At 40.9% G+C, this 11,228-nt stretch overlaps 1 protein-coding gene across 1 annotated transcript; it reads right to left on the bottom strand.

Annotated features, from left to right (window-relative positions):
- Positions 1 to 1,834: 1,834 nt before the first annotated feature.
- LOC127652448 (galactosylceramide sulfotransferase) lies at positions 1,835 to 4,323 on the bottom strand. Its single transcript, XM_052138608.1, is given in 4 exon segments — positions 1,835 to 2,209; positions 2,211 to 2,751; positions 3,577 to 3,849; positions 4,134 to 4,323. Coding segments are annotated over 4 exon segments (1,308 nt in total). The 5' UTR covers positions 4,253 to 4,323.
- Positions 4,324 to 11,228: the final 6,905 nt, after the last annotated feature.

The following is an 11,228-nucleotide window of genomic DNA, read 5'->3' as shown; positions in this document are numbered from 1 at the left end:
TTATGCATTTGGTAGATGCTTTTATACAAAGCGACTTACAGACACTTATTACAGGGACAATCCCCCCGGAGCAACCTGGAGTTGTGTCTTACTCAAGGACACAATGATGGCCGTGGGAATTGAACCAGCAACCTTCTAATTAATAGTTATGTGCTTTAGCCCACTACGCCACCACCACTACAAGGAAGTCACAAAAAAGCCAAGAAGAACATCCAAGGAACTGCAGGCCTCTCTGGCATCAATAAAGGCCACTGTTCATGACTCCATTATCAGAAAAAATGCCATCCATGGACGAGTGGCGAGGCGAAAACCACTGCTAACCCAGATGATCCTCAAACCTTGTGGGAGAATGTTCTGTGGACTCATTAGTCAAAAGTGGAACTATTTGGAAGACAGGGGTCCTGTTATATCTGGCTTAATTCTAACACAAAATTGTGGTGGTAGTGTGATGGTGTGGGGATGCTTTTATGCTTCAGGGCCAGTGCGATTGCAATAATTGAGGGAAATGTGAATTCTGCACTCTACCTGAAAATCCTAAAGGAGAACATCCGGTCATCAGTCCGCGAGTTGAAGCTCAAGCATAACTGGATTATGCAGCAAGACAATGATCCAAAGCATAGGAGTAAGTCACCTCTGATTGGCTCAAAAGAAGCTAAATTAAAGTTTTGGAGTCGCCTAGTCAAAGTCCTGACTTCAACCTGATTGAGATGCTGTGGCAGGACCTTAAACGTGGGCCAAATTTATTTGAAAACTAGGTTGTGTTTACTCAGGTTGCCTTTGTTTTATGTTATATCTCATTTGAAGATTAAAATAATTTAGTATGAAAAATACACAAAAATTGAAGAAATCATGGACGGGGCAAATACTTTTCCACATCACTGTACATCTGGAACAAATGCTATGACTTTCTCATCTTTTTCACCTCTTATTAATTTGCCCTAAGATAGGGAAAGGTATTAATCAATTTCATGCTAGTAGGAGCCCTTCAAAAACATTTTGTCACTGGAAATTGATGTACCGTAATGTAATGAAACAATTGCAATTTAAATATTAAGTGGAGAAAAAAATTATTTTGTCAGAAAAACATGCTTTTTGCCATCATCGGGAGTAGTTCCAGCATTTTCCAGCATGGGCTAACAGGGACCTGGTAACTCCATTGCTTCAATGCAGAACGTTGCCGGCAATGTTAGGAGGCATTCACACAAAACACGTTTTTTCATCCATCTGTGCTGTTTTTAATTGTGTTTCTATGTAAACATGCACTACATGGACATCTTTGACCAATGCACTCGTCCAGGAATGTATTGCATGCTGCAGTGTCAAGTTAAGATGAACTTTTAAAAATGCATCTAGAAACACCTGCATTCTGTTCCATTCGTTGTGCTGCATCTAACTTCTTAAGCCTGCTTTTATCAGACCTGTTTTTTCAGCACTTCAACAACGGGTTCTGTTCGCATAGGACCAATTAACAGAAAGGTGCTGTTCAATTTACGGTAAAAGCTCTTTGTAAAAGTGGCTAGAATGTTTCTCATTAGTGCTTGATACCAAGTCATAATGCAAATACACTTAATTATGCCATCAGTTTAACAGTTTAATATTTAATGTAGATCATGTGTCACTGTTCTGTGAAGCAGTGTTCAATTGTGGTTTTATCCAGGACAGGTGTTCAGTCTACTGAGAGTTCAGAAGGTGTGGTGGGTCCATCATGGTTCATCTGCACTAGGCTTGTTCCATGAAGATTTGATAGGCCGCTGTGGGTCTCCCCTCTCATCTGGCTAAGACGCTAAGACTAGGCCGAAGACAGTTAACAGCACATTGTGGTCCATTTCAACATTCAGTCTGCCGGAGCAGCTCTCATATCTCTACCGTACTGTCTGAAGTACAAGTGTGAGTGATACTGAAGCTCAGGCAACATCAACCGAACACAAAAACCTTGATCTTGGAGCGAAAGTTTTCCTTGTACCTCGTATCCTACAATAGTGACCGATTCTGTCTGCCACGGACGCAACAAGTCTTCCAGTTCAGCAGGTGGCACTGCAGCCCTCGACACGCATTTTTGCCGAACGCTCTCTGTAGACGCCCTAAGCTTTGCAACCTCTACCTTCAACCTCTCCAGCCCAAACTGACTTGCTTTCTCCCAGAACACTTGCACGAAGAATTCGTACAACAGAGTGTCTAACACGTTCCACGATCTCAGTTTTGCCATCATGGTTCTTGTCCAGCTCAGTCACACTGTTGCTTGTGCGAGAGTTTAGCCGAACATAAGCTAAATCTTCGTGGTCCAGTCCCAGAAGCGCCCCCAAGAGGACCAGAGACTCGTCAAAGTGTTCAGCAATCATGACCAGGTGAAACGCCTCCTCGAGTTGAGACAGATCTTCTGGCCAGGAAGTGTTCCACTTCTGGTTATTCAGCCCCATGTCGAAGCTCATGGGGTTCTTGGCCAGACCGTTTCCAGGTTCATTCGGGTCCCAGAACCTCTCGGGAGAGTCCAGAAATACAGAAAGTGCAGATTTGCCTCCGTTAGCAGTGTTGGCAGTGGCTCTGTACGCACTGAGGAATGCTGGGATGGTGGAGGTATAGTAGCTGAAGACCGACTCAAAGGTCCTAACCGGATCTCGTAACAGTGTGATGAAGACAGTGTTTGGGGGCATCACCTGTTTTACCTGCGTCAGGTCCAAACGCATATTACTGCACAGCAGGTTGAACTGAGAGGAACCCTCGGGAAGTTCATCCACAAAGGCCGCTTTGAATCTGAGAAAGCAAGCAAGAGAAAAGAATGTTGTTTTCAGGAACATTTCCACTTGAGCACTGTTACATGCGATTACAAATCGTTCCCGGACTGGGTTTCTCAGTAAGGTGAGCTAACCGTACTCAGGACAGAGAACCGTAGTGCTAAAACGCACTGAAAAGTGCTTTGGACTTTCATCTCAATCAGGCCGAATAGTTACTGTTGTCGAATCATACTGATCCAGGCTAGTGTTTGAAACCAGTGCAACTGCGCAAATGGGACGATTAGAAATGGAAAATGTCTCTTAATTGTAGCCTTAAATATGCTTCATCCAAGCTGTAAAACTACAAAGAGACATGCTTGTAACTAATGCGTTATGTAGGCTATAAGAACACATGTATCAGTGATTTGGGTCGATTTTAGCAGCCTCTAGAGTCATAGCTGTTGTAGCTTGTTTCAAATTTTAGAACCCGCCATGCCAACCACCAGACATGTCCGGTGTGCCAACCACCCCTACCCTTAATCACCATGCTCAGGACCGCTTGGCCTGATGGTGGAAAAGTAGCTAATGTCCCACCTTGCTTGTTTTTGGTTTGAATACACTGTTTAATGGTCTGTCAATTTTAAGTGCCCACACCTTTAGTTTTGACTTTCTTTTGGGGAGCCCCATTAAAAGTACAAGCTCCCCAATCATTTGCTGTAAACCCTGTTTTTATATTGCTCTCCCTACTGTGCCATTTTAGCCAGAATGTCCTGTATTTTGCCCCATATTTAAGTGCCAGTAACGCTCATCCCATATTTGCATGGCAAAACATTAGCCACCCTAATTGAGGTCTCAGTGCACTTACCTGTCTGGGTAATTAAACTGATACGTGTGGTAAGGAAAGGCGAAGGTGGCACTCTCTCTTTCCCCGAGTCGAAACAGGATATTCTGCACTGTGCTGCTGCCAGTCCGGTGTGTTTTCAGAAACACCACAGGTGGAAGTGCCCTCTGCTGGTCATCACTGGTTGGCGAAGTCTGTTTGGGTGTTTGGTGTGTGTTTTGAGTATGAAGGTTTGTGTGTCTATGAGCAGTTTCTCTGTGATTCCTTCTCTCCTCTGTAGGCCTCAATTCATGGGTCCTGGAAGGGGCAAACCTGCACACAAAAGCTTCCATTTAGAGATGCTTTGTTCTCAATGTGAGACTGCTTCCAATTAAGAAGACCAGTTTTAATAAGGCAGTCAAATTCGCAGATCAGAGTTAACAATACATAGGAAAGCAAGTGAATGGAACACAAAATCTAAAGTGACAACTACAAAAAAACTTCAATTATTCAGACAAATCCTCTTAACTAGCTGTTTTTTTAACCTTCATCCAGAGAAATCATGATTCAAGCTTTTTAATTGTAAGTGCATAGTCTCTAACCTGTTGATTTGCAGAGATTGAGTGGCGAGCAGTGTTAGAAGTAGTAAAACCACCAGCACTGCCAGCAGGCCGCTGACCCTGTGCCTCCACAGTTGTGAAGACAACCAACGTAAAGTCATTTCCAGAACCTTAAACACTTGATTCTGCACCTCTCGATTCCAAGATCAAGACCTTTCCACTACAGGTACTATCTCGCTCTGTCTCTGTCTCTCTCCTATCTGATGGGATGACCATAAGGGAAGGTGGATTGTGTCTCTGGTGGCCTCCTCTCACCCGTTTAATCCTCTAGGCCGGATCAGGGAAACACAAGCACAATGCTCCATGGGAAACAAGTCTTATCTCACACTCCATCAGGCTACAAACATTCTCACCCATTTCATCACAGAGAGCTTTATATTTCTGTCTTGAAGTGACAGATGTTTTCCCATAAGAAATCAAGGTCCCCCAAAGTGTGTTATTCCAAATGACTGACCCTCAAATTATGAGTAAGCCCAAGATGTCCAGAAGGTGGCATCAACTGTGGGGGTCAGTGATCAACCAAAGATGAGATTTGGAAGGGGAAGAGGGATGGTTCTAAACACTTGTTTGTTGGATTTGGAAAAGTTAATTTCAATTAAAAATCAAGAAAGAGGCTATCGGGGGCCTGAGTAGCTCAGCGAGTTTTGACGCTGACTATCACCCCTGGAGTCGCGAGACTCTACCCTCCCTAGCAACCAGGCCAGTTTGGTTGCTTAGGAGACCTGGCTGCAGTCACTCAGCACACCCTGGATTCAACCTCATGACTCCAGGTGTGACAGTCAACGTCAATACTCGCTGAGCTACACAGACCCCCAAGTGTCAGCTTTAACATTTTGCTTAATTAAATGCTCTAATTTTCAAATGAGTACATTTTCATTTATCTAATCGTTGATTTTGTTTGGTAATGGTGAGCGTTCAGTGGGGGATCTGAGAATTTACGTTTTTGGTAGCTTAGACATGCTGCATTTTATTTTCATTTGCAGTGACTAATTGTATTATTCTATTATTGATTTCTCTCTTGAGGCATATTTAAGCAAAATTAAGTAAAAGTAAAATAATGTGAAAATCAATTAAATTAACTCAGATAGATCTGACCTCGAGAAGCAGCAGATATATGAAAGTGTAGTTGTTTCCGGAGGTCTGAGTGAATCAACAGTGCTTCATTTGTTATCATAAACCAGGACTCACTATACACATTATATCCCTATACTGTCTGATGTATGAGGTACCTCTGATCTTTACATTTATACATTTACATGTATGCATTTGGCAGACGCTTTTATCCAAAGCGACTTACAGTGCAATTATTAGAGGGACAATCCCTCCGGAGCAACCTGGAGTTAAGTGCCTTACTCAAGGACACAATGGTGGAGACTGTGGGGACCAAACCAGCAACCTTCTGACTACCAGTTCTGTGCTTTAGCCCACTACACCACCACCACTCTTTAGCGGAGTATGATCAGTTTGTAAATGGTTTAAACTACAGTTTCCAGATCAAACCAGTACCAGAATGCTGATCATGACATGGAAACTACAAGAGTCTCAATTTTAGGATGCTGGGAGGCGTGATCGTTTGACAGATAAGGCCCTGTTCAAGCAAACTCATGACATACATTTTTGTTACATCAAAACACTTACTATAATGCATCATTTGAAAAACGCTACAATTTAACATTTGCATTACATAACCAACTACATACAGTACAACCTTTTATAAGTATGACTAACTTTCACAGTGGCGCAACTGATAGAACATCAGACTTTGAATGTGGATGAACGGGTTCAAGTCCAGTAATGCAGGACTCTATAAGTATCCTGTAATGAGTCAACATTTAAGCCGAAAGTGTCACATCTACAGCTATTTTCATCCCACATTTGCTTTTATGACACCATCGGTTATTTTTGGTTGGAGGTTGGTTTTGTTGGATCGTATGTATTTTTTTAATTTGGTGTATATTGCCACTTGTCCAGGATTTTCTGGGATTGTCCCGGTTTTTGGCCGTCTGTCTGGTAAGAAATAAATTCCACTATGAGACTCAAAATATGAATATTTTTTCCCAAAGCATTCACACGTGAGTGGTTGCTTCTGTGCACTTTTGGAAGCCGTGCGGCATAAAAGGAGAAGAAACTAACAAAACGTGTCCTACTCAACCACTCTGTCATACATGTGTAAATTATTTCCGGATGCACTTCTGTGGCTCTTATGTTCGGTTGGGAACGAACCTCTGTCGGCTGTGGGAACGTTATGGACGAGCGTGCCATGGCTCGGGAGCAACGAGAGGCTGCAGCTGGTAAACAAAAGCACGCTTATGATGCATGGAACAATAGTCAGGACTTTAGTGCTGGTGACCATGTTTGGGTTTACTGCCCTATGAGGAAAAATTGGCTGGACAGTCATTGGCAAGGACCCTGTGAAGCAAAAATTACGGATGTGGTCTACAGGGTTCGGATGGGGACCTGTAGGGGTTGGACAGTGGTGTTGCGTAGGGACCGACTGGCTCTATACCAGCCACGGGCAAGGGCCCTGCCAAATATGGACTTTGGAGCTGAGGAGAGCCTTTGTCGTCTTGCATCGCCAGCAGGATAGATGGTATCCTGAACCTCCATCCCTAGGAGGTCAGGTTATAAGTGAGAGGCGGGCCTGCAATGCTCCTGTTGCGCCCTGTGTTCATATGGGATTATGTGGTGATGATGGATTAAATTGTTAAGGGACACAGTGGTTGGCAGCCTCTTCAGGTGGGTACCCAGAATGCATTGCGGCTGGGTAAGGACTGACTGAGTTTGGATTGAATAACTAAGCCATTCATTAAAAGTGTGCAATACGGGTTTGGGGTCGTGATTTTAGTTAACTGCACTATCGAAGCGTGCTGTATTTACATTCTCTTGTTGTGTCTTACCATTGTGTGAAGTTGTAGTTCTCCGATGGTAGATCTGCCATTGTTCTGTATGTGTGAATGGGAGAAGGAGAGAATTAGTAAATAATACATTACATTAAACGAAATGAAATCCTCTGTGTATAATACATGCATCCACGGACATCTGCCATTTTGTTAATGACCTTTGACCGTATGTTGATGAACCTATGATGTACGAACAACAACCGTGAAAACTATTTACTTGGGTGAGAACTTGGGTTACTTTTCATCTGACAATCAGCATTCAGGAAATGTGTGGAAACCATTTTTAATTTAGATTTATGGGATAACACTTGGTAAAATTAGACCTTTGGGATAAAATGTCCCATCAGAATTGGGGCAGAGGACCACTAGTAGCATGTAGTTGCTGGTTTTATTTATAATATCTAATTAAATAGAGAGATTTGATTAGCACTATTCCATATACTTGGAGCAGTATTGTGAAAAGCACTACAGATAATAAAACTGAATTGAATTACTGTGTGCAGTTCAATGGGAGGTCTTGAACATTTGCCAGTGGCGTCCTCTACTGGGCGAGTACACTCTATTACACGTCTCTTTCTTTATGAATAATTTTATCACTGTGTCATGTTTGTTTGTTTGTCTGTTATTTAAGTGCAGGAACGGCACGTCACATACTGTAAATGCTTATCTGTTATTACGACCATTTGCATGTTTTGTGCAAATGTAATTGTGTGTCATGTGCTTGTATGTAAATGAAGACTCCTCTCTGAACCTGCAATAACTGAAGCAGTTTCTAAACCAAATACCAGATTCACTCAATGAGTCTTCATGATGCAACGCACCCATTCAGCTTTTTACTAGCGACTCTCACGAAACCTGGTCACGTTTTATGCCAAAATCCAAAGAAAGAAATTACATTTAGACTATTTTTAGTGCCATTAAATAATCATTACAGTCATTAAATAAAATAAAAATGTCAATCATTAAAATGTATAAACATTTTATTATTATTATTACCACTATTATTGAAATGAGCATAAATTAATTACATCAGATATTGCCATGGTGCATATTTACAATTGTACTTGTAAATGTGTGTTACAATTTCAATCATTACACTAATTACCAAAACCATTTTCAAAATAATTTTCATTAATTGCATTCTATTACATTAATTCAATTTTTTTATGGTAATGCATATGAGATTTTCTGAGGAATGTTTTTAAATTGTCATGCAAATAATGTCAAATGTCTCTTAATGGTCTTCTAAATAAATACATTTCCTTTGTGCAAAATTTCTAATTTCTTTCTTTTGAATTTGGGGTCAAATTTCACTCTGCCATTGTTCTTGACAATATTCATGAGAATCATCTGTGTATCCTGTAGTTCAACTTTTACTTATTTATTTCTTGAGGTTATGTGGTTATCAGTTCTTGATAATCAATCTCTTTGTCATGGTCATACCTGCTTTAAAGTTTGGAATTCCCAGAATGCACTTTTATTTGTACATGATGCATGAATGTGTCGCTCATTAGTTTAGTCTCCACACCTCAGATCATCATGCATTTGACCTAATGTAGGGGTGTGGCACGCATACTAGAGTAAATACTGCAGTAAATATGCATGGAACGACCAACAGCTTAAACTGTCTGTAGGTGTGTTTCAGACTTTGCTTACAGTAAAGTAAAGTGTAGTGACATTTGGCTAGTGATAAGAGTGAAGTATTTAGTGTTAAAACTGAGAGTCCTCTCCACCCTCTGTCATAAAACATCATATAACCCACCCTACAGCTGATAAACATTTCACAACCCACGACCCCACAAACACATTCTGCTGAGAACCTTTAATATTGACATACTACACACTTTCACCTTTAACACACACATCAGGCATTGTTGTGTTCTTTAAACTGTGGTATTACTGCTAGTAAATGTCATTGTTATGGGGTTGAAAACAGGCCCTACCATTCAGATGCTTAAATAATCCTCAACATTCACTTGCAAACAAAATATCCTATTCCAAAAATATAAATAATACATGAATGATACCTCAAATCATGTGTCTTGTTGGGGATGTGTTGTACTTCACTAGGACTGTTTACCTGGTGAACAACAAAACGGGTGAACAAATCCCATAGATTTACATTGAAGGAGGTACTCAAGTTATAAAAAGACACTTAAGAGACTTCAGGATGGACTTTTGATTTGGCACATTGAGCAACCACCTAGAAACCATACAGAACACCATAGAAACCACCTAGAAGTCCATGGCAACCACCTAGCATTCACAAAAACTCCCAAGAAGGTCATCACACTGTTGCTCCCAACAAAATTAATGAGCTCCCCATGGAAATGAACAAACGTGACGTTTCGAGCTACATGCTTTTCAACAGACTAAATTGACACTCGCCAACACTCCCATATATACACCTGTGTATACCAGTTAAGAAATCACATGACCCTAAAAAAATATTCGGAATATGTATTATAAACAACCATACATATAGTATAAACAAACATCTAATACAACAATCACATCAATTTATAGTATATGTTTATATTTGAAAAAAATAATAATATAAATTATAATATAATAATGTTTAAAAATTTTTTACTGAACAATATTACAATTATTTACCATTAGTTTCAAAAATCAATGATAGCAACCGTCCAGGACACCATATCAACCACCGTGAAACAACTCCAAACAGTATAGCAACCACCTAGAAACTACTCCAAACAGTATAGCAACCACCTAGAAACAACCCCAAACAGTATAGCAACCACCTAGAAACAACCCCAAACAATATAGCAACCACCTAGAAACTACCCCAAACAGTATAGCAACCACCTAGAAACAACCCCAAACCATATAGCAACAGCCTAGAAACAACCCCAAACAATATAGCAACCACCAAAAACTACTCTAAACAGTATAGCAACCACATATAAACTACCCCTATCACTACAGCAACCACCTAGAAACTTCCCCAAACAATACAGCAACCACCTAGAAATAACCCCAAACAGTATAGCAACCACCTAGAAACTACTCCAAACAGTATAGCAACCACCTAGAAACAACCCCAAACAGTATAGCAACCACCTAGAAACAACCACAAACAGTATAGCAACCACCTAGAAACTACCCCAAACAATACATCAACCACCTAGAAACAACCACAAACAGTATAGCAACCACCTAGAAAAAACCCCAAACCGTATAGCAACAGCCTAGAAACAACCCCAAACAATATAGCAACCACCAAAAACTACTACAAACCGTATAGCAACCACATATAAACTACCCCTATCACTACAGCAACCACCTAGAAACTTCCCCAAACAATACAGCAACCACCTAGAAACAACCCCAAACAGTATAGCAACCACCTAGAAACTACTCCAAACAGTATAGCAACCACCTAGAAACTACTCCAAACAGTATAGCAACCACCTAGAAACTACTCCAAACAGTATAGCAACCATCTAGAAACAGCCCCAAACAGTATAGCAAACACCTACAATCTACCCCAAATAGTATAGCAACAGCCTAGAAACAACCCCAAACAGTATAGCAACCACATAGAAACTACTCCAAACCGTATAGCAACCACCTAGAAACTACTCCAAACAGTATAGCAACCACCTAGAAACTACTCCAAACAGTATAGCAACCACCTAGAAACAGCCCCAAACAGTATAGCAAACACCTAGAAACTACCCCAAATAGTATAGCAACAGCCTAGAAACAACCCCAAACAGTATAGCAACCACATAGAAACTACTCCAAACCGTATAGCAACCACCTAGAAACTACTCCAAACAGTATAGCAACCACATATAAACTACCCCTATCACTACAGCAACCACCTAGAAACTTCCCCAAACAATACATCAACCACCTAGAAACAACCCCAAACCGTATAGCAACAGCCTAGAAACAACCCCAAACAATATAGCAACCACCAAAAACTACTCCAAACCGTATAGCAACCACCAAAAACTACTCCAAACCGTATAGCAACCACCTAGAAACTACTCCAAACAGTATAGCAACCACATATAATCTACCCCTATCACTACAGCAACCACCTAGAAACTTCCCCAAACAATACAGCAACCACCTAGAAACTTCCCCAAACAATACAGCAACCACCTAGAAACAACCCCAAACAGTATAGCAACCACCTAGAAAC

Source organism: Xyrauchen texanus, chromosome 12 (genome assembly GCF_025860055.1).
Source record: "Xyrauchen texanus isolate HMW12.3.18 chromosome 12, RBS_HiC_50CHRs, whole genome shotgun sequence".
NCBI classification, from domain to species: Eukaryota; Metazoa; Chordata; class Actinopteri; order Cypriniformes; family Catostomidae; genus Xyrauchen; species Xyrauchen texanus.
Note: the sequence above shows the minus strand (reverse complement) of the source record. Positions and strands in the feature narration are given on the sequence as shown.